Source organism: Rattus norvegicus, chromosome 12 (genome assembly GCF_021556685.1).
Source record: "Rattus norvegicus strain SHRSP/BbbUtx chromosome 12, alternate assembly SHRSP_T2T, whole genome shotgun sequence".
NCBI lineage: Eukaryota > Metazoa > Chordata > Mammalia > Rodentia > Muridae > Rattus > Rattus norvegicus.
Genome location: NC_141545.1, coordinates 50,063,044 through 50,086,039, shown reverse-complemented (window position 1 = coordinate 50,086,039; position 22,996 = coordinate 50,063,044). Strand labels below are relative to the sequence as shown.

At 50.1% G+C, this 22,996-nt stretch overlaps 1 protein-coding gene across 6 annotated transcripts in view; it reads left to right on the top strand.

The window, feature by feature from the left end:
- The window catches only part of Wscd2 (WSC domain sialate O sulfotransferase 2), a 94,385-nt gene extending 87,292 nt beyond the window's left edge, over positions 1–7,093 (top strand). For all 6 annotated transcript variants that reach the window (NM_001271178.2, XM_087578994.1, XM_087578993.1 and 3 more), the window contains 1 exon segment: positions 5,221–7,093. In NM_001271178.2, the coding sequence (NP_001258107.2) occupies positions 5,221–5,573 (353 nt within the window). In that variant the 3' untranslated portion in view covers positions 5,574–7,093.
- Positions 7,094–22,996: the final 15,903 nt, after the last annotated feature.

Genomic DNA, 22,996 nt, shown 5'->3' with positions numbered 1-22,996 from the left:
CAATTCCCAGCAACCACACGGTGGCTCACAACCATCTGCAATGGGATCTGGCGCCCTCTTCTGGCCTTCAGGGATACATGCAAGCAGAACGCTGTATACATAATAAATCTTAAAAAACATTACTGATTTTAAAAAAAACCTGAAACTTTTTTTTTAAAAAAAGTATAAGGCGTCCAGAATAGAAAGAGCTTAGCAATTTGTGACTTTAGTCTTTTAATTAAAAGCAGTCAAATCATTCCTTTAAATATCTAATTACGGTGTAACACATTAAGAAGACCTGGGGTTGGGGTTGGGGATTTAGCTCAGAGGTAGAGCGCTTGCCTAGCGAGCACAAGGCCCTGGGTTCGGTCCCCAGCTCCGAAAAAAGAAAAAAAAAAAAAAAAGAAGACCTGGGGTTGAGGATTTAGCTCATTGGTAGAGTGCTTGCCTAGCAAGCGCAAGGTCCTGGGTTCGGTCCCCAGCTCCGGAAAAAAAAAAAAAAAAAAAAAGATCTGTAAACTCTAAGATGTCTATGCAAACCCCAAAGTAGGTTTTTAAAATGACAATTCAAATGCACACATTTAGGGTTTTCTTGCACATTGGCCTTGCCAAGATATAGATCTTGAACACACACACCCCTTTTTTGTTCCTTTACTTTTAAAGAGACCGTGGTGCTCAAAACCATTCTTCAAATGTTGGTATGCATATAAATGCTCACATATAAACAAGATATATCTAAGGCACAGATATGAGCCACCTTTTTAATCTCTGAGATAAAGAGCTCAGTGTCTGGCTCGGGGTAAGGCAGGGCGGGGCGGAGGGCAGGGGCTGAGGGGAGGGCAGCAACTGTCACTAGGAAAAATGTATGCTATCGTGTCATAATTACTTCATACCCTCCGCTGAATAAGGACCAAGGAGGTGACAAATTCATCAGAACCGTCTTTTGTTATTAAAGTTTTATCCATGTTTTTAAAATGTTTAAATTTGAAAACATGGTAACTGTCCCAAAGAAAGATTTAGGACCATTGAAAGAGCCATTATAAGGAGAAGAAGGAGATTTAGTAGATGGGGTCACACTGGGAAGGGGGACAATGAGATCTGTCAGACCCCTCAAGTCTGCCTTTAGGAACCTGAAGTAAAGTCTGAGAGAGGCAAGCAGTCTGGTCACTGGTCCTTGTCTGGGCTTCAGGCTTGTCTATAAGGTGTCAGAACATTGCCATGACCCTCTGAAATCCCTCTCAGGGAGACAAGGTCCCCTCCAGCTGGCCACCCTTCCTTCTCCCAGCTGCGAGTCCCGGGAGAGTCTATTTGCCATTAGGGTGCATTGCTTCACAGTCTGTTAGTCGGACCGAGACACACAGGTATCTCTTGAGAATATCTTCATTTGTGCCAGACTGGTCCCTCAGGGGATCAAGTTCTATGACAATGCCCAGAAAAGCCATGTTTTACCACAGATGACCCAGGACCAGAGCTAAGCGGGTCTGAGAAATGTCTGTGTTGATGTCAGGGCCACTCAGACATCGGGAGAGTTTGTTAGACCCGCGGAAGCAGAGGAACGCAGGACCTCCCAGTCAGGAAAGCAGACAGGAAACTCCCCTTGAAGCTGGGCCTCAGTGTAAGTCCCCAGGAGTGCTGGAGAGGGGGCGCAGGCATTTGGTTATCTTTAATAGCCTGAAGAGTCCCCCAAGCTCAGGCCAAGCTGAGATTTGGGGCTTTAAGGCTGAAAGTGTTGGGGTTTAAATCTCGGCTCACTTCCGGGACAGAGCACACCAAGCCACCATGGAGGGGTTTAATGAGAGAAGAAGAGTAGAAGAGAGGAAAGGCCGGCCATGGGCACGTGGAGGGCAGGAGAGCAGAGAAGAGTAAGGGCGAGAGACAGCAAGAGAAAATGAGGAGGGGGCAAGCAGCCCCCTTTATAGTCAGGCACAGCGGGCTGTTGCCAGGCAACTATGGGGCGGAGCATACCTGGCTGTTGCCAAGTAGCTGTGGGGGTGGAGCTTAGAATACCAACAGAAAGGATGCTGGGTTAACCTGTTAAGCATGAGAGTTAAAGGGAAATCAAGTTGCTCAAAGAAGCCTTAAAAGAGGCAACAAAGACCCAAACCAGGGAAAGGAAGGTCAGAGTTTGCCTTTGTTTTGTTATAAAACCCTCTAAAAAGGTTTTTATTGTTGTAGTTGTTTTGGGTTTTGGTTTCTTGGGAGATTTTTGGTTGGTTGGTTGGTTTGATTTTGGCGTGGTTTGGTTTGGGGGATTTTTTTTGTTTTATTTATTTATTTATTTATTTATTTATTTATTTATTTATTTATTTTTGCATTTACTTTAACTCCCTTTAGCTCTAAGGTCTCTTTACTATGTTGAATTACGGATTTGATCAAGTTTTGGAGAGCGTTTTATGTTTTAGTTAAAGCCGCTGCCGGTCTGTGATTCTTTTAAAGACTTTCCTAGGACTTTGTTAAACGCAGAACCTAAACCTGAAGGAGGGAAGTGTCTTGGTTGTCTTTAGTCTGCTTTGTTTTTTTTCCCCAAACGCTCGCACGTTAGTCAGCAATTATCACTCACAGAGCCACAGAGCCGGCTAGAGGACCAGATGGCTGTCCGCAGGCGCAGGCGCTTCCTCCTTTCTGGAGGCCTTGTTTCCCATAGCTCTCTGTCCCCTCGCTCTCTCCCCCTCCCCTCTGCCCCCTCCTCCTCACTCCCTCCCATTTTCTCCTGAAAAGTCTCCTGCCTATGCTAACTAGGGAGTGTATGTTTTGGGTCCGTTTTTTTAGCATCTTCTCCCACTGGTCTGTGGATATCCTACATGTTTACACAAACACGAAGGACCCCAAGACAGGGCTGAACTTCCTGTGTGTTATCCCAGTACTCGGGAGGCAGAGGCAGGCTGCTCTCTTAGTTTGAAGCCAACCCCGTCTACAGAGCAAGTTTCAGGACAGCCATGGCTACACAGAGAAACCCCGTCTCAAAATAAACCAAAACCTAAACAAACCCTAACAGAATGGAGCATGTTTGTTGAGTTCCTCCCACTGCAGGTACTGAGGTGTTGTTCCCCCTGATGCCAGCACACTTTGGGGTGGGGTGGGGTGAGAGGGAACACGTGCCTCTTGTCTCCAGGAGATGATCATAAAACTCCTAAGGTCACAGGAGAAGGGGGGAGGGGCAGAATTAACCATTTGAGGCCAGAAGTTAACAAATGGAAACATTTCAAAGACAAGAAAAACTGAGACAAAACCAGAAACCAAAATCCCCTCAGAGTTCCAAAAGCAAGCAAAATATACCGAAAGCAAGCTAAACGGCTGAATCTAAAATGTCTTTAGCGTTCCGAGCGCAAGCAACCCAAACCAAAGGTTAGACAGAAAGGCTTTCAAACAGGCACTCAAAGCAGAGACCTTAAAACAAATACTGTGGAAGCAGGCAAAAAGAGATGTCTCAAAACTCGGTCTGTTAACCAGCTCAGAACAGATAGGCTGTCCACAAAACCGAGGGAGCCCCAGACAGAACTCACCAACCACCCAACCAAAGAAAGGACACCAGGTGCCTGGCTCCCGTTCAAGCAATTCCTCTGGTGAAAAGTGGACCTTTTTTTTGGAACCTCACACGTCACCCTATCGGATAGCACAAAACCATAGTTCTCATCGTAAAGGGAACATGAGAGAGTTTGTTCTGGAGCCAGTGAGTGACCGTGACCCAGAAACACCGATGTAGGTTACTCCAGATCCTGTGTTCCAATGTGGAAGCTGTTTCTTTTATGAAGTTTTTGTAGTTTTACAAAGCAAAGAAAGTCGTAAGCCAAGGCCGTTTAAAATACATCAGTGGGCACAGTAGAGAGGCGGGTACCACAGACAGGAGAAGCCTTTCTTTTCTATAGTCCGAGATGCTGCCTGATGCGTTTCTTAACCTTGGGGTTGGTAGAAGCTAGCTGTCTGTTAAGATTCCAAAAGGTTTCTATTAGTCAGGGGGTGTTAGTTCCAACACAGAGGTACGCAAGATGGAGCTGTGTGGCTGCTGGTCTTTGCTACTTTGTGGGTTCTTTGTTTCCCTTCTACCCTTTGTTAGCTCCAGCACAGCTGCAAGAGCAAACTGTGCCGTCTTTGCTACTTTGTAGGTTCTTTGTTTTTTTCTTCTACCCTTTTAACCCCTAATACCAGATAGGAGAGAGAAAAGGACCGAGAGGAAAGAAAAAGGGATGGTATTACTGTTGGGGTAGAAATCTCAGCCTGGGTCGAACAAACCACAACAGGCCAACATGGTTCCACACGGAAAGGTTTAATGAGAGAAGAGGAGAGGAGTAAAGGCTGTCCATGAGCACGTGGAGGGAAGAAGGGAGGAGAATGGAGAGGGAAGGGACAAAGGGAAAGAGGGCCAGAGCAAGAGGCAATAGAATGAGAAGGGAGCAAGCAGCCCCCTTTACAGTACCAGTCAAACCTGGCTGTTGCCAGGTAACTGGGGCGGAGCCTACTTGGCTGTTGCCAGGTAACTGGAGGCGGGGCTTAGAATGCTAACAACTATGCTTAGACTAGTTAGCGCTGATTAGGGCACCAAGTTTCTTGGGGCGAGTTTGATCTTTGCCATCAGGATATCTAATTTCTTCTTCTTTCTCCGTTTTTATGCACAATGACTTAACAAACCACAACCAACAACCCTCCTCTGGCCAAGGCCCTAGCCTAGCATTTATCTACCCTCTGAAAAGTCCCCAGAAGTCCCAGTGTCACACAATCACAGAAACTATCTGCAGCTGGCAAAATGGTTTGCCCGCTAGGGCACGAGGCAAATCCTAGTGGACAGCCTGAAGCAACTCCCTTCCTGTACCCGGGGTCATAATAGAAGCATATTCTTATATTTCTGTGTTTTTAAAAGAAACCAGAATTATCACTACCAAGCTGTTCCAGAGGTCTAGAACTAACCCAAGGTAAGGTCATTTAGGCCCCCTGGATCTGCAACATTTCAACCTCCCCACACAGAACGGCAGTTCTGATCATCAGTCTCTGCTGAGGACACAGCTTCCTCCCACTTCTAGCCTCCAGCACACTAGACAAGCAAGCGCCCTCTGCTCCCCAGCCATTCCTATAGGATTCTGCATCTCTGCATCTCCACAGTGCTGTGCTCTATCTGTGCATAAGGCTATGCCTGCAGGCACCAGCCAGGGGTGTGTTACCCAAGAAAGTACAAGTAGGTTTCAGGCATCTGGGAGGTTTGTCATCTGCCCATCTGGTGGCGTGCTGACCCTCTGCTCTCTCCCGCAGAATGGCCCGAGTTTGTGAGGAACTATGCCCCGTGGTGGGCCACGCACACGCTGGACTGGCTCAAGTTTGGCAAGACCGTACTGGTGGTGCACTTCGAGGATCTGAAGCAGGACTTGTTTACGCAGCTGGGTCGCATGGTCAGCCTGCTGGGCGTGGCGGTCAGGGAGGATCGGCTGCTGTGTGTGGAGAGCCAGAAGGATGGCAACTTCAAGCGCTCGGGGCTGCGCAAGCTGGAGTATGACCCTTACACAGCCGAGATGCGCAGGACCATCGCCGCCTACATCAGGATGGTGGACACAGCGCTGCGCAGCCGCAACCTCACTGGGGTGCCTGAGGCCTATGGCCCAAGATGATGGGCAGACAGGGAGGGACCCAGCACGCCGTGCCCCTTGGCTTCAAAGAGCTGGTTTCCCTCTGGCACAAAGACAGCCCCAGGCTTCTGCCTGCCTTCAGAAAGGCCCCTCGGAGGGCCTTGGGGGGAGATGTCTAGACACCGTCCCTGGAGAGTAGGCTGCCTGTTTTGGGGTATCCCTGTCCCCCGGCCATTGGTGGGAGAAGGGAGGTGATAATCTGGCAGAGGTTGGGAGGCTCTGGATGTGGCAGCTGGACAGTTGTAAGCAGTGACCCTGCTCAGACTGTGTGGGTCCCGAGCAAGCACCGGCTTTCTGATCTCTCTCAGGCCACCTCTGTGTGACAGACAGCCGGGACCTGTCTTTGTGGCCTTGGGTATCTGACTCCTGAGGTACTCGAGACTGGTGCTTTGGTATTACAGTGGGGAGCTGCCCCCAGGCTAAAACACATGAGACCCAAGCTGGGTGTTGTTCCACCTCCAGGACTGCAACCCTGTCCTGTCTGCTCATGCTATGTCTTTGGGGTGAGGGTGATGTTGGGGTTCTTGATCCTTCTTCCAAAGTCCCTTAGGTACCAAAAACCAACCTAACAGGTTGACCATGTGCCACATACAAAGCCCTGAGGACCCACCTTTGCAGGGTGGGGCCTGAAATAGCTGTCTCACACTGCCTGATGGATCCCTTAACCAGGAAGTCCTTTACTACCCAAGGCAGGGAATAAAAATGCTCCAACTCAGAGGGATCCATACCCAAAACTGTCCCCCACCCTCCAAGCCATCAGCTTCCCTGCCCTTGCTTGTAGACCAACAGGGCCAGCCCCCACTGGGGACTCCTCAGAAATGGGGTGAAGAACGGCTCTCCACCCCCATCGTACCGCTGCTCTATGATGCTGAGACACCAAAGGATTTCCGATTCGAGTTACTGATCATGTTTTGGGAAGCACGCATCCAGGATCCCGTCTCCCCACCTTGAATCCCTCTGGCTTCCCCTCCCTTCACAATCCCCATTACATAAACGCAAAAGCCATAGTCACAGCCCCTCGCTCTTCTGTCCAGAGCAGCCCCTGCAGCCTTGGGGGCAAACAAAACGCTCGTTCCCACCTAGCCGAGGAACCGTGGAGAAGGTTCGTGAAAAAAAAAAAAAAGATATATTTTTTTAAGAGGAATGTGACCAAGACATTCTGCCCCTTGGACACTGGCCACACAAAAGGAAGGGCCGGAGACTGGACCTGCTTCCCTTCTCCAACGCTCTCATCCGAGGGTTTGGACTACCCCAGGGCTCGGCCAAGGGGGCTCTGAATGTATTTTGTATGGTGTTTCCCCACCCCAGACTAATTTCTAGTTTTCTTTCACTGGGTAGCAGAGGGCCTGGCCTCCCCTCCTACTTGGAGGTCAGCTCTCTCTGAGAGACTCTGGGTCCAGAACCTGGGCCAGTTCCTTGCTAGTGGCCCCGTCTGGTCACAAACTTTCTGTTTGAAGATTCCTCAGGTTAACACTATCATTAAAAGAAAGTTTTGTTGCTAATTTATTGCGCTGTTATATATGGTGTGTTCACACATGGACATGTGTGTACGATGGGGTTGGGGGTGGGAGGGCCTGGGACGTGGAATTCTCTGGGTTGTTTATGCACAGATGTGGATGAGAGATGTCTCTTCTGTGTTCGTGAGTGACAGAAACCCTGTGTGGCTGCTGTATGTTGTCCCTGCAGTAGGGGAGCCAATGATAATACAGAGAGGACCAGGGACCCTGTGGTTCCCCATCTCCATCAACAAACCTCCACCTGGCTTCTGTTGCCAGCCAGACTGGACCTTCTGTGGGGATGGCTGTGACCAAAGACTTACCCATTCCAAAGGAGGAGGGGCTTTTAATGTTGTCTTGTGGGTGCTGAGGGCAGCTGAGATGGTAGGGAGAAGGCAGTGAGGGGCTTCTCCCCACTCAGAGTCCTGGGCCACCAGTGCAGGAGGAACAAGGACTTCAGTGTCAGAGTCCCTGGGGAAGGGAATGCTGCTCATGGAAGCCATGATTCCATGGTGAATGAGCTCCTCTGGCCCCAGGCCAACTCAGGTGTCAGTATTAAACCAAGTCTGACCTGTCAGAGGCACCCCTCCATCCTAGACCCTTGAACCTGGGCTGACCAGTCCTAGACTCTTGCTTTGAACTGAAGTCCCATCTGTGTCCCTGAACCCACCCATCCCCAGTGAAGGAAGACGTGACCTCAAGCTGGCCTGGATTCTTGTCTCAGGATCATAAGGGATCTGCCTCCCACTCCTTCCTGATGTCCCATAGCCAGGGGTGAAGCGGGGTTGTCACAACCACCGATGTCTGCCCTTCCTGCCGCCATCTGGGATCAAGGCTTTATATTTCAGACTTGGGAGGGACTAAAGTTGGTTTGTTTGTTTGTTTGTTTGTTTTCCACTCACACATACTTCCTGAGCACAGATCACCAGTCTGCCACAGGCCCTGCACCCTGTTTCAGAGACTAAAAAATAAAAGGACTTTAAGAACTCATCCCTGCAGAGTTCACAGAAAGCGTTTGGGGAAGAGGCTAGTGAGGCCCCTGGTGGCCCCTAGGAACTGCAGAGGCGGCTGAGCCCCAACAAGGAGATTGATTTCAGAGCTAAGACTCTCTGTGGAAAACAGTGTGAACAATAGCTGGGGGTTGGAGCATCCAGGCTGGATCCTGCTGTCTCCCCACAGTGACTCCCAGACTCAAGTAGAAGGAGGCTGATGGTTGGAATCAATTCCAGGTTTCCCCAGGCATCCTGGAGGTGGCTGCATCCAGTGTGGGAGGGGAGAGAACAGCAAGGGGATGCAGGCAGCTCCTCCCAGGACTATCCTCCTGGCAGAGGCCCAGCCCCTCTTCCCTTGCTTGCATCTCCTTGTTTTCTTTCTCCTCATCCCACCTCCTGTTTGTCTAAGAGCCCTGGTTTCCCTCTTTGAAGTCTGATTTCCTCCAGCTGCCCTGGTGACCCTTTCCTTTCTGCCTGTACCCAACTGTCCCTTTGCCTTTCTCCGTCCTCACCGTCCTCTTCACCATCCACTCTGTCCTCTCCATCCTCCTCTCTGTCCTCCTCTCCGTCCTCCACATTGATGCTGCAAGTGTCTCCCCACCTCTACCCTTGATCTTTGTACTCTCCACTCACTCCTCTCTCCTTCTCTTCCTCCCCTTCTCCCACCCTCATCTTCTCATCCTGCAGAGTGGGGGTGGCTCTGTGGGATCCAGGCCTGGTGAGACAAATGCACCCAGCCTGGTAACCAAGGAAGTGGTTTCCTTAGCAACAGAATCTGCACAACCAGGGCTCTGCTCTGTCCCATGCTTAGCTCTGCTATTATTGTAATAGGAAGAGAGAGAGGGAGGAAGTGAGAGAGAGACTGGGGTGGGGGGCGGAGAAAGAGAATGAATATCAGACAGTACCTGCCTCAGTGTGATGCTGCTAGAGGAGACAACACCCCTCACACAGTACGACGCTGCTGGGGTCCTTGATCATGGGAAATGATACCCCTCACTCAGTATGACGTTGCTGGGGTCCCTGACCATGGGGGATGACACTCTCACTATGATGCTGCTGGGGTCCCTGATCATGGGGAACGACACCCCTCACTCAGTATGATGCTGCTGGGGTCCTTGATCATGGGGGACGACACCCCTCACTCAGTATGACGCTGCTGGGGTCCCTGACCATGGGGGACGACAACCCTCACTATGATGCTGCTGGGGTCCCTGCTCATGGGGGAACGAAATGACACCCCAGCATCAGCTCACTGTCTGATATTTTAGGAATACTCAAAATTCAAGGCAAAGGGGTTAGAGAGAGGACTCAATGGCTAAGAGCACTGGCTGCTCTTCCAGAGGTCCTGAGTTCAATTCCCAGCAACCACATGGTGGCTCACCACCATCTGTCATGGGATCTGACGCCCTCTTCTGGTGTGTCTGAAGATAGCAACACTTTACTCTTATGCATAAAATAAATATTTTTTTAATCAAGGCACAGAGGGGGTGAGGGCAGAGAGAGGCAAAGTGGAGGGTGCTGGGGTAAGCACACAGAGGACCAGACCACACGTTGGGTGTGTAGAAAAGAAGACAAAAATGGCCAGCAGGACCTGTAGCTCCGGGCCTCAGTAGTGCTCACCCCAGGGGCATCCTACTCAGATTCCTCCCGAGAACACCATGCGGGCATCGGTGAGGATCAAGAGAGCCCTGTAGTCTCCTATCCCTCGGAGTTCTGCCTGGCAGGGATGGAGGTGGAAGGGTATAGAGAAGGAGGCAGATGTCTCCAATCATATCCTCCCTTCTGAACTATAGAGGAGAGACCTGGAGGTGGGGGTCACCCAGGGCGTGGCAGAGGCATGAAAGGCCCAAAGATGTTAACTAATTCCCTTTGGGACACAGACACTGGTGACAATGCTTGGGTGGGAACCAGAAACCATCAGAGCCTGTTTGGAAGGTAGAAGAGGCAGAGGGTATGCTGGGAGAGAAGAGGGAGAAGGGAGACAGACAGACAGACAACAGACTGACTGACTGACTGACTTAAATCATTGCCCTGGCATTATTTTATACCCTGACTGCACGAGACTGTAAATGACTATCTCCAAGAAAATAAATCTGGGTGCATTCCTTCCCTCCTAGAGGGGGCCCCGCTTCTAGGCTGATACCCGAGATTCAGAGGGGCACGGCAAGTATGATGGTGAGCGGCAGAGAGATGCTCATGGTTGACACGGAAACACGTCCCACCTCTCTCCAGAAAGCACCGATGCAGGGCGGTGAGGTGCCCTCAGCCATACGTCTATTCATTTGTCTACAGTGGTTTTATATCTCGGTCAGATTTACAGCCTGCAATCTGCCAGCATTCAGGAGAGACGTCTGTAAAGGAGCACACACCTCAGAACACGGAGGAGGGAAGGATGGGGTGTTTCTGCCCCACCCCTGCCTCGCCTCTCAGCACAATAGAGGTTATATTCCAGCAGCTGCCTACCACCCCCAGCCCTGTTGCTGATTGAAATGTGCGGGCCTTGAGGGAGGCGGCTCCTTGATGCAAATGACTTTGTGGTGTTCCCTGATGGCTACTAGACTACAGGGAGTGAACAGTCAGAAGAACGGCAGGGCAGAGCGGAGCGCTCGCTCACTCGCTTGCTTGCTGGCTGGCTCACTGGTGACCTTCATGAGTACCAAAGGAAAGGGCTCAGGGAGGAGACTTTGGTGAGGCCTGGGGTAGGCACTCAGCAGTTTCAATGGCTGTCAGGCCTCCTAAACACACAGCAGTGTGTGTGTGTGTGTGTGTGTGCATGTGTAGACAGGTGATCCAGAGAGCTTGCCAATGTCATGTAGGAAAGAGCACATAGAAGCTAAGACCACTGAGGCATCATCCCAAAGGTGCGGCACTGACAGCTATGGCCACCACCCAATCCCTTAACTACATCTCTCGAACACACTTGGCATCCAGCACATAGTAGGTGCTGGGAGTCCCTGAAGCAGTCATGTCCCAATAAACCTCCTAAGAGGAACCACAGTCAGCAGCCAGGGCAGACCTTAGTTAGCCCTTGGCAGACTGGGATCTGCACCCCAGGAACAGAAATGTCTTTCTCTCACACCCACTTGAGCCCCGGTGAATATTCTTGGCCCAAGGAGTGGCACTATTAGATGTGGCCTCGTTGGAGTGGGTGTGGCCTTGTTGGAGTGGGTGTGGACCTGTGGGAGTGTGTGGCCTCATTGGAGTGGGTGTGGCCTCGTTGGAGTGGGTGTGGCCTCGTTGGAGTGGGTGTGGCCTCGTTGGAGTGGGTGTGGCCCTGTGGGAGTGTGTGTGGCCTCATTGGAGTGGGTGTGTCACTGTGGGTGTGGGCTTTAAGACCCTCATCCTAGTTATCTGGAAGTCAGTATTCTGCTAGCAGCCTTCAGATGAAGATGTAGAACTCTTAGCTCCTCCTGCACCATGCCTGCCTGAACGCTGCCATGTTCCCACCTTGACCATAATGGACTGAACCTCTGAACCTGTAAGCCAGCCCTAACTAAATGCTGTCCTTATAAGACTTGCCTCGGTCATGGTGTCTGCTCACAGCAATAGAGCAGTGACTAAGACATCTGGTTTGAGAACCTACTTATGTAATCTGTACAGGATAGTCAGCATGGGGCAGATATGACGTCTGGATGAATAAGGGAGGTGTGGATCTGACAAGACACATGGGAGGATGCTGAGGGCGATTTTCTACTGAGGAGGAGGACGAGAAATGAGGAAGGAGACTCACCGCTGGGTTTCCTGGGTTTGTCTAGACCTCTAGGTTTAGATTGTGAAACAGCCACTCCAAGCCGTGCTTTCCAGATTCACACAATGGAACCCCAACTTCCTAAACAGGGGTGTTTGGTAACGTCTGGAGGCGTTGTTGGGTTTTTCCACAGCTGGAGGGGTGTTGCTGGCTTTTTGATGGGTAGAGACAAGGACAACGCACACAACACATACAACTAAAGTGACCAGGAGACAAGGCGCTCTGAGTGTAGTGGGCTCAGAGGTGGCCACACTGATGCCTTCCTGTTCTCCTGTTCTTAGCTGCAAGGATACCTTACAGGTTCCCATGACAACTGCCAAGCAAAGAAGGACCTTGGATTCTGGGTGGCTCACCTCCTGCTTTCTGCAATTCTGTCCTGGAACCAAAGGCACCCCTCCCCCACAGTCCTACAGAAGAATGTGCTAAAGAGAAAGGTGTGGTCCCAGACCTTTTCCTGAGATAATGAGGGCACTGCCCTAACTCGGGGTGGGGCATTAAAAACAAAAAGAGGGGAAAAGACTGTAAAACCGCAAACACCAAACTAGCATGTGTGGGAGAGACTGGAAAGGGAGGTGCTGAGCCAAAGACAGTTTGGAAACGGCTGTGCGTAGTTTTCCAATCCACCGAGGGACTGAGGTTGTGGCTCAGTAGTTAGGGTCTCCTCCCCAACCTCATGAACCCCGTTCCCTCCTCAGTGACACATAAACCAGTGTGTATACCTGTAATTCCAGCCTTCAAAAGGTGGGGGCAGGAGGATCAGCAGTTAAGGCCATCCTGGGCTGTTGTGACTTCAAGGCTAGCCTGAGCTACATGAGACCCTGTCTCAAGAAACCCAAAGATGAAGAAGAAGGAAGAGGAGGAGGAGGGGAAGGAGGAGGGGGGAGGAGGAGGAGGAGAAGGAGGAGAAGGAGGAGGAGGTGGAGGAGGAGGAGGAGGAGGAGAAGAGGAAGAGGAAGAGGAAGAGGAAGAGGAAGAGGAAGAGGAAGAGGAAGAAGAAGAAGAAGAAGAAGAAGAAGAAGAAGAAGAAGAAGAAGAAGAAGAAGAAGAAGAAGAAGAAGAAGAAGAAGAAGAAGAAGAAGAAGAAATAATCCATCTCTTGGGGTTTCAGTTTAAAAAAACAAAAAACGAAAAAGAAAAGAAAAAAAAAAAAAAAACGGTGGTATTCTGTTTTCAGTGTTGATGGTGACCTTTACTACAGAGCTCCCCACCCTGGGTGCACCCAGGAAATGTTTAAGGAAGCAGAGGTAGGGGAGGAGCGTCTGACTTCTAGTGGGTGGAGGCCAAGGCAATGTACCTAGGGGTGCCCCACGACAGAGGATGGTCTCACCCACAAGGGAGTGGTGTCAAGACACCGACAGTGCCACAGTGCCGGGTGTGACCTGAGGAAGGGAGGTGAGGACCGGCTCAGAGCACAGCTGGCGGGAATTTCAATCACTCTAATTGACCTGGGCTAGCGGCTGAGCACCTCTGAATCTCGCTGTCAACATGGAATTTAAGTCTCGGGATTGTTGCACCAGCGAGTACTGCATAGGACCAGGGTGGGCTGGAGGAGCAGCTGCTACCTGGGCAGTCGTGGCTAACGCCCCCGCGTTTGCCAACGTCTACCTGGAGGGATGGAAGCCGCGAGGAAGCCAAGCAGGCTCCCTCCGTCCGGTGCACCCTCCAAATGTTCGCTCCCCAGCCCTGTATGGGTTACTTTTTCTGTTGCTCCAGTAGAGCCCCAAGCCCAAGAGACCACAGGTGAGCTTTTTTGGGCGGAAGGTTCCAGAGGGGGCAATAGTCTACTGCTGCAGGAAAACGTCGCAGCCGGAGCAGGGAGCTGAGACCTCACATCCTCAACGGCAAACCACGCAACAGGGAAAACAAGCTGGAAACAACACAAGGTCTTTCATTTCAGAGCACACCGTCTTAGCCGGACTTTCTACTGCTGTTAAGAAACCCCGAGACCAAAAAACAACTAGGCAAAGAAAGGGTTAATTCAGCTTACACTTCTGTATCACTGTTCATCCCAACAGGAACTCAAGCAAGGCAGGAACCTGGAGGCAGGAGCTGGTGCAGAGGCTATGGAGGGGTGCTGCTTACTGGCTTGCTCCCCGTGGCTTGCTCAGCCTGCTTTCTTATAGAACCCAGGACCACCTGCCCAGGGATAGCTCCACCCACAGTGGGCGGTGTCACCCAAATGGGCGGGGCTCTCCCCATCACTCACTAATTGGGAAAAGGCCTTACGGCTGTATCTTGTGGAAACATTTTCTCCATTAAGAATTAAGATTCTGTCTTCCCATCTTGTCTAGGTTTGTATCAAGTTGACAAAAAAAAAAAAAAAAAAAAAAACAGCACACCCTCCCCCGTGACCACTTCCTCCAGTAAGATTGCACCACCTAAAACTCCGCGAAGAGCACCACAAACCGGGGACCTAGGCCCCAAACGCCTGAGATTATGGGGACCTTTTCTCATTCCACCAGAAGGCCTCTGCTGAGATCCAGCTGCCCTGTGAGTGCCAAGCGAGCCTGCATCTCTCTGGCTGTTCACCCATCATCTTTAAGTTGCTTGGCCTGTTCTCTCAGGAGCGCTGTGTTTCAGAAATACCACAGCTAAACTGGGCCCTGCTGTCTCTAGAGCTCAGGATGTCTCTCTGTAAATCCAGGATGTTAAACTATGTGGGCCCCTAAGGATTCGGTGTAATTACAGACAAAGAAGGGGTCAATCCCAGGCCTGGGGTCATAATAGCAACACAGGAAAGGACAAAGGCCCAGAGACTGGCAAAGCCTGCCACACCTACTTCCCCTAAACCACCCACTTTCTCCTCACATCCAAGGACTAAAAGAACTGAAGCGGGAGAAACCTGACCCAGGGAAAGCCACGCCCACTTCCTGGCCTCCCTAGGTTGCCCGGGAGCGATGACCCGCCCATCCCTTGCCTCCCTAGGCTGTAGAAAGTGTTTAATTAACAAACAAGCACCTAATGCAAGTTGATGTTGAAGAGCGACGTTTAAATGCTAATTATTGTTATCAGGGGCTGTTTTCTGCCTAATTAAATGCATGGATTCTGTAATTATTAGCTAATTCCCAAAGGGAAGCCAGGCCCTCAGGTGTTACAACTTTCTCTCCTTAGCCATTGACCCGATTCTAACATCCTAGGCAAGTCTAAAAGTCTGGTCTTGAAAGGCGGGTGAACTGGGGTCCTGTGGAAAGAAAATGGGCTCTGTTGTCACTTTATGCCTTTAAAAAAAAAAATCAATCACAGGGGCTAGAAGGATGGCTCACTAGTTAAGAGCACTTGCTGCTCTTGCAGAGGCCCAAATTCAGTTGCCAGAACCCACCTGGTGGCTCACAGTCGTCTGTAATTCAGTCTTAGGGGATGCAACATCCTCTTCTTACATCATGGCACATGCACATAGGGTGCACATAAATGAAATGGACCTCCTACCTGTGCACTTGCAGCCTGGTTTAGGTCATGACTCTTCCTTTCTTTACAAAAAGAAATTGTTCTGTTGGGTTTCTTTCACTTTGTTTCCCCACTGTGTGAGTGTGTGTGTGTGTGTGTGTGTGTGTGTGTGTGTGTTATGATATAGTATGTGTATATGTGCGTGTTGTGGTGTTGTTTGTGTGTATATGTGTGGAGTGGTATTTAGTATGTGATATATGGAAGGTATGTTGTGTATGTGTATTGTATGTGGAATATGTGTGGTGTGTGTGTGTGTGTCTGTGTGTGGTATGATGTAATTTGTGTGTGAAGAATGTATGTGTGTGTGTATATGGTATGAGTTATGTATGTATATGTGTGGTGTGAGTATGGTGTGTGTATATGTGAGTGAGTGTGTGTGGTATGTATCTGTGCTATGGTGTGTGTGTGTGTGATGTGTATGTACGTTATGGAGTGTGTGCTGTGGTGTGTGTGTGTGGTGTGCATGGTATGTGTGTGTGTCTGTGCTATGATGTGGTGTGTGTTCAATGTGTGGTATGTGTATGCTGTGGAGTGTGTATGCTTTGGTGTATGTGTACTATGGTGTGTGTGTGTGTGTGTGTGTGTGCTGTGGGGTGTGTATGTGTGCTTTGGTGTATGGTGTGTGTGAACTGTGTGATGTGTGTGTGGTATGATGTGGTATGTGTGTGGAGTGTGTTGTTCACAGGCAGTTGTGAAACACCAGCCATGAGTGCTGGGAACTGAACTCAGATCCTCTGCAAGAGCAGCTGGTGCTTTGAGGGGTGGGTCCGTGGCTCTCTTAGGGGTGAGCTGGGTGTTCTTTGTCTATCCCCAGGGCAAGTGCACTGTTGGTGGTAACACATCTTGGCCTCAAGAGCTTCCCTGTCCACCACCTTTGGAAGAATAGAAATCGCTCATTACAGTGATGTTCACTGTGTTGGGCTACTGTGTTAGGTTGTGTCTTGGTTTTATCTGTCAGACATCTCTGTTCTTGTGAACCCAGGCACACGGAGGCCTCTTCCTCCTCCTGTGGATGTTGATATAAGATTAACTCCTAAACTCTCTGGCATCCAACCTACAACAGAAGGCAAGTGTCTTAGGGTTTTACTGCTGTGAACAGACACCATGACCAAGACAACCCTTATAAGGACAACATTTAATTGGGGCTGGCTTACAGGTTCAGAGGTTCAGTCCATTATGGTCAAGGTGGGAACATGGCAGCGTTCAGGCAGGCATGGTGTAGGAGGAGCTGAGAGTTCTACATCTTCATCTGAAGGCTGCTAGCAGAATACTGGCTTCCAGGCAGCTAGGAGGAGGGACTTAAAGCCCACACCCACAGGGCCACACCTCCTCCAACAAAGGCCACACCCACTACAAGGCCACACCTCCTAATAGTGCCACTCCGTGGGCCAAGCATATTCAAAGCACCACCGAGCAAAGGATCCTCCATCTCAACCATTAAAACTGAGCCAGGGCTTGCAGGATATAGCACAATGGTTGAGAGCACTCTTCCTTATTGCTGAGGATCTGGTTTTGGTTCTCACCATCCACGTGGTAGCTCACAACTATCCCTAACTCCAATTTCAGTGGATCCAATGCCCTCTTCTGGCCTCTGCAGACACTACACAGGCACGGTAGATGATATAGACAACACACTCATGCACATTTAAAGTGCATGATTCACAGCCTTGCTCAGGGAAAAGCAGGCAAAGAAATTATTTGTGCTTTGCAGATAAATCTGTCCCAGTTGCCCAGCTAATCTTTGCAACAGTGTAGCAGTCATCTGAATTGATGGGATTATCTGCACGCCCATCAAACCCGTGCTTGCAAAAACAGTCAACAGTTCCATAGCAAAAGTTTGCAAACCTCTGGACCACTTCAACATCTCTCAGACCAGAGGCAGTGAACAGAGGTCACCTGAGGCTCATGATCTGAGGGGATGCCATACATCGTGGTGGGTAAGGTGCGGTGACAGATGGCTCTGCGTATTATGAATGTGCAACTGGTCCTTACTTCCTCAGACAGGACAGGAAGCTGGGCCAGGCTATAAACTTCAAGGTATATCCCTTCAGCCTGCCCCCAGTGACCCATTTCCTCCAGCTAGGCTCTATCTGAAGGGTCCATAACATCGCCGAACAGCGCCTCTGGTAGCTAAATGTTCAAACGCCTGAGCCTGTGGGGGGCTGTGGTGGTTTGAATAGGTTTGACCTCCATAGACTCCTGGGTGTGAATCATTGGCTATAGGGAGCGGCACTATTAGGTGGTATGGCCTTGTTTGGAGCAGGTGTGGCCTTGGAGTGGGTGTGGCTTGTTGGAGGTGTGGCCTTGTTGGAGTGGGTGTGGCCTTGTTGGAGTGGGTGTGGCTATCTATTGTTTCATGAAAACCATGGGCAAAGCACTTAGATTTCCCCCAACTATAACGCTTAAATTGCAATACGCACAACCACATGCTTGTGGGAATTTAAAATGGGAAGGTATTGTGCTCAGGGCTGGGGATGTAGCCTGCTCTTTGTTTGGCCACAGAACCAGGTTGGTTGTTTCCATCTGCCCAACCGTAATCCACCACACCAGTAAGCATTGCGGGAGACATTAAATACAGGTCTTTTCTATCAAATACCATAAAACCTGTGTTTGTGAGAAGGAATATTCAACCCTTTTTGTCTTCCTCCACCTTGTAAGACTTTTATGCAAATATTCCAATTCCTGATAGCAAAATCGTTGTTTACAAACGGGCTATACTCTCAGACTACAGCAGCTGACCTCTTCCCTGACCAAGGTTGGGCCTCTGCCAATGGGTAAAGGCACACACCGCGTTCACTTGCCTTAGAATAGAATCCAAGTGTGCTTCCTGTCCCACGTGCTCACTTCCACAGCCCACGGTGAGCCTTGTCTTCCTCACATCCAATGTGGGCCTCCCAAACCTTGCAGTAAGGGGAGGCAGCCATTGTACACAAACAACAAAGTTTGCTGTAATTCATTTGGCCATGATGATTCGAGTCCATGGGGTCTTTCTCCTCCCATCAACTCTGAGGATCCATCCTGGTCCTTCACGCTGGAGGGTGGGTTGTTGATCCCAATGTATGAGAGTGTAAGTCACACCCGTTGGGCTCAGCCCCAGCTAGCATTCGCCATACGCCCTCCCTCCTCTGTCCTAAGGCCATGACCAACTATCAAATGGAGGGCGGTTTACCAGCAGGTGTTCCCGCACTAAACATACAAGGAGGAAGTCGAGGTCACCTCTGACCACCCTAGAGGACACTGTAGTCCAGGGGCTGAATCAAGATTCTTGGGAGCTGGAAGGAGGTGAGGCCAAAACACAGACCTTTAATCTGAGCCCAAAGCCAATAGGTTGACCCGTTTATCAAGTGGCACAGAACGGAGCAACTGGGGAAGGAGATGCTCTGGGGAAAGTGTCAGCTCAGAGCCTTCCAAGACTCTGAGGGACTCTGAGGGCACACAGCGTGTGATGTCTTCCTCCGGAAGCTGGTGCTTGGTGCAGGAGGCTGTGGGGTACTCTCAGAAAGACTGAAATTTCCAAGCGCCCTTTCCTCTTCTGCTCCTCTGTGGTTTAAAGTCCACAACCCGAGCCTGCACAACCCGAGCCTGCCCATAATTCAATTAAGATGGGCTTGTTTGTGCTTATCAGCTCTTTATTTTTGTCTGTTAAAAAACAGGCAAATTACCCAGAGGTCTCTACAGCTCCTGAACCAAGAGGCAACAGTAATCCTGTTCTGTTAAATCTGATTAAAGGCAACTGCTGGAAGCTGTCTCTGGTGAAGTGGAACAGATCCAGGGTAGGGAAGGCAGGGCTCCAAGGACAAGGGAAGATGAAAAAGACCCCAAAGGGACAGCCAAGGGGCCTCTGATGGAGTAGGGTTTTATTCTTTTTTTTTTTTTTTTGTGACATGGTCTTACGTAGCTCAGGCTGGCTCCCTATGTAACCAAGGATGACCCTAAACTCCTGATCCTCCTGCAGCCATTTCCCAAGCTCTGGGATTGCAGGCATGCCTGAATGGCCACACCCTATCTGTGCTAGGTGGGGAACCCAAGGCTTTGTGCATACCAGGTAGCAAGCGCTCTACCTACTCAGTCACATCCACAGCCCCACATCCGTGGCTCCACCAGGCAGTCATGGTGAGGGCCTGTTCTATAGTCAGGAACACCAAGGCTCAGTGAGGAGCATCAGCCTGGTCAGGCTGGGTCTGGAGGGGATTTGATCCTCTCCCTGAAACCTCGGAGTGTCCGAATGGAAAGGAGAGAAATTAATCAGCCCTGGTCCCCATGCTGGTCAAATCCTACCTCCCAGGGTCTGAGGAGCTGCGGCTTGAGTCGCAACAAGAGTATTCTACCCATAGTAAATCTGTATAATGGCTACATCCAGATAACCCCACCGCTGTCAAAGCTGCCGTCTTCCCTTCTCTGCTGTTTTCCACCCCAAAAGGCCGAGGCCAGAGTGAGGCTAGTGATCTCGATGAGGCTGCAGTGACCCTTGTCTATGTTGCTTGGCCTAAGGCTAACCCTTTCTTCAAGGCTGGACCCATTGCCTCGGTTCATCAACGAAGTCTGAAGTGGGATGAGAGTGGTCAGGAGAGACTCGGAGTGATCCAAGAAACCGCAGCGAGAGACTCTGGCCAGTGGCCACGCCCACTGCTAGCCCCACCCCGGAGCGCAGAAGACCTGTAGCAGACTCCATCCAGCTTATTTTTCTCAAAGGCCCAGGGCCCAGGGACTGGATTCCTTATTTCTGGCAAGCCTCAGCCAGAAGACAAGGAGCTCAGGAGCAGACGCTGGAGTCCAGATTCCAGGCAGCACTAATCCCATTACATGAGCATTAAAAAAAAAGAAAGAAAGGAAGGAAGGAAGGAAGGAAGGAAGGAAGGAAGGAAGGAAGGAAGAAAGAAAGAAAGAAAGAAAGAAAGAAAGAAAGAAAGAAAGAAAGAAAGAAAGAAAGAGACCCAGGCGATCACACGACTCCACCCTTCCTATTGATCTCTGCCAGCCTCCAGCCTATCCTCGGGTTCCTAGAAATCTGTGGAGTTCCCCGTAGATAGCAGAAAATCGATCGCGTGTGACTGAACACAGAAGCCCTGGGCAGCAGCATGGGGACCCTCCAGAGAGAAGCTCTCTCTATTTCTGCCTCCACTGTTGGCAGTTCGTGAAACTGAATCTCATCCAGTCTGGCTGGTTCTATCCTCTGTGAAATGCTGAGAGAAGAGTTGTCTTGGTGACCATCAGTGATATTTATTCCGACTTTCAGGACCCCTAGGGCTGTGGTTGACCTGTTTGTGTCCCTTGTGTAGTTCACGGTCAGTCTCATTCATCCCCACTGTGTTAGGTGGGACCTGCACCTGGTATATTTGTTACAGTAGCATCTCTGTGAGTGTTGGGTGGGACCTGCACCTGGTGTATTTGTTACTGTAGCATCTCTGCGATCACAGTACCTTTTAGAAGCAAACTAAGACTGAAAAAGAATGACTCTGGTTCCCAGTCTGAGGAAGCAGTCCATCAAAGTGGGAAGGAGAGATCTTACAGAGGAATGTGTGATGGAGTTATTCTAATCTTAATGGGCCAGCATAATGGGTGTGTGACAGGCACCAGAAGCAGTAACCCTCAAAAGCCAGTCCATCCTAGATAACCCTCTCTCCTGACACCCTCCCCCACACCACCAAACATCTGGAAGCCAGGTGCTCACACTCACAAGCAGCAAACCTCGTTTGAAGTCCAACACATGCTGCTGTCCTGAAGGAAGATTTCCCAACTTGTGTTTTAATTCATCCATTTTACGGCGCTGGGGATGAAAACCAGGACCTCACGGCTGCTAGGCAAGTGTTCTTTCCACCACTCAGCTGCCTGGGAATGCCTGTCCCTGGATTCTTCCAGATCAGGGCCACCTGGTCCCCTAGTAGTATTAGAGGGGTGTCATTCTCGTTGCTATGACGAAATGCTCAACAAAAGCTCCTTAAGAACGGGGTTCATTCTGACTCACAGTTTGAGGGCACCGTCCATCGTGGTGGGGAACTACCAAGAGCATGGGCAGCCTGTCACATTGCATCTGCAGTCATCAAGTAAAGAGAAGTAAGGCTGGAACTCACCTCAGTTTCCCTAAAGACAGATGCTAACTAGAGAGAGGTTAGCAGGACACTTAACTCATTGTCATCTCCCTTCCTTTTTAAGATCAGCCAGGTGGTGGTGGCGCACACCTTGAGCTCCAGCGCTCATGAGGCAGTGGCAAACGAATCTCTTGAGTTCGAGGCCAGCCTGGTCTACAGAGGGAGTTCTAGGATAGCCAGGGACACACAGAGAGCTATGTCTTGAGAAAAAAAATGGGGGGAAATTGCTAATATTCTCTCAAACACACACGAGGGTGTGTTAATCTTTGGTTGTCAAGTGGACAGAATCTAGAATCAGTTTGGAGACAAAGTGGCCCATCTCTGAGGTGCTGTCCAGAGGATATTAATTGAAAAAGGAAGACCCAGCCCAGACGTACTCCTTGGATGTCATACAAAGAAGGAGTGCTAGTCTGGTAAACTGAATATGCTCGGCCCAGGGAATGGCACTATTAGGAGGTGTGGCCTTTTTGGAATAGGTGTGGCCCTGTTGTTGGAGACGTGGCCTTGTTGGAGTGGGTGTGACCTTGTTGGAGTAGATGTGGTCTTGTTGGAGTGGAGAAGGTGTGGCCTTGTTGGAGTGGGTGTATCACTGTCTGTGTGGGCTTTAAGACCCTCCTCCTAGCTGTCTGGAATCCAGTATTCTAGCAGCCTTCAGATGAAGATGTAGAATTCTCAGCTCCTCCTGCACCATGCCTGCCTGGATGCTGCCATGTTCCCACCTTGCTGATACTGGACTGAACCTCTGAACCTGTAAGCCAGCCCCAATTAAATGTCCCTTATAAGAGTTGCCTTGGTCATGGTATCTGTTCACAGCAGTAAAACCCTAACTGAGACAACTCGTATCTGCTCCTCTGTGCTTCCTGACTAGAAAGCAGTGCCATTCCATGCCCTGGTGGACGACACTCTGGAACTGAGTCAAAATAATCCCTTCCTTCCCAATGTTCCTTGTCAGGGACTTGCTTGCAGCTAATACAGACACATCTGTGGCGGACAAAATGCAAGGAAAGGCTGAGCCACTGATAGAACGATGGCTTGTCTCAGGACTGGTGGGTTGTGGGACCACTCAAGTATAGAGGATGGAGGGAGGGCTTGACCTCCACACTGACCATGGAAGCCTCCGTGTGGCTGAAACTGTTTAAAGAGCTCTGCGTACACCCAGAAGAGTCTTGGGAAATGACGTGAGATTTATGACAGGACCACTATTTGAAAAGAGATCGGTGACTTTGAAGACAGACCTTATGTGTATAAGCATTTTGATCACCTACGTCTGTGAACCACATGTGTACCCAGTGCCCTCGAAGGTCAAAAGAGAACAGCAGGTTACCCTTTAGTGATGGGGTGGGCCCTAAACGGGAGGCAGCCAGGAGATGATCAGATAAAGTTGGGAAAGTTTGAGATCAAGAAGTCTCACGCAAGCTGACGCCTCATGCAAGCAGGTTTATTAAGAAGTGTGGTGCCTCGTGTGACATTTCCAGGGGAGAAGTGGGACAGAGTCATCAGAAACACTAGGATGAAGTAACCGGGAAGCTAATCTGACAGTATTGCACAAGGGGGAACGCAGTATGTCAAGAACATTATAGACCCGCATAGTCCAATGAACTGATTTCTCAGGATGAGAAGCCACAACGCCCTTCAG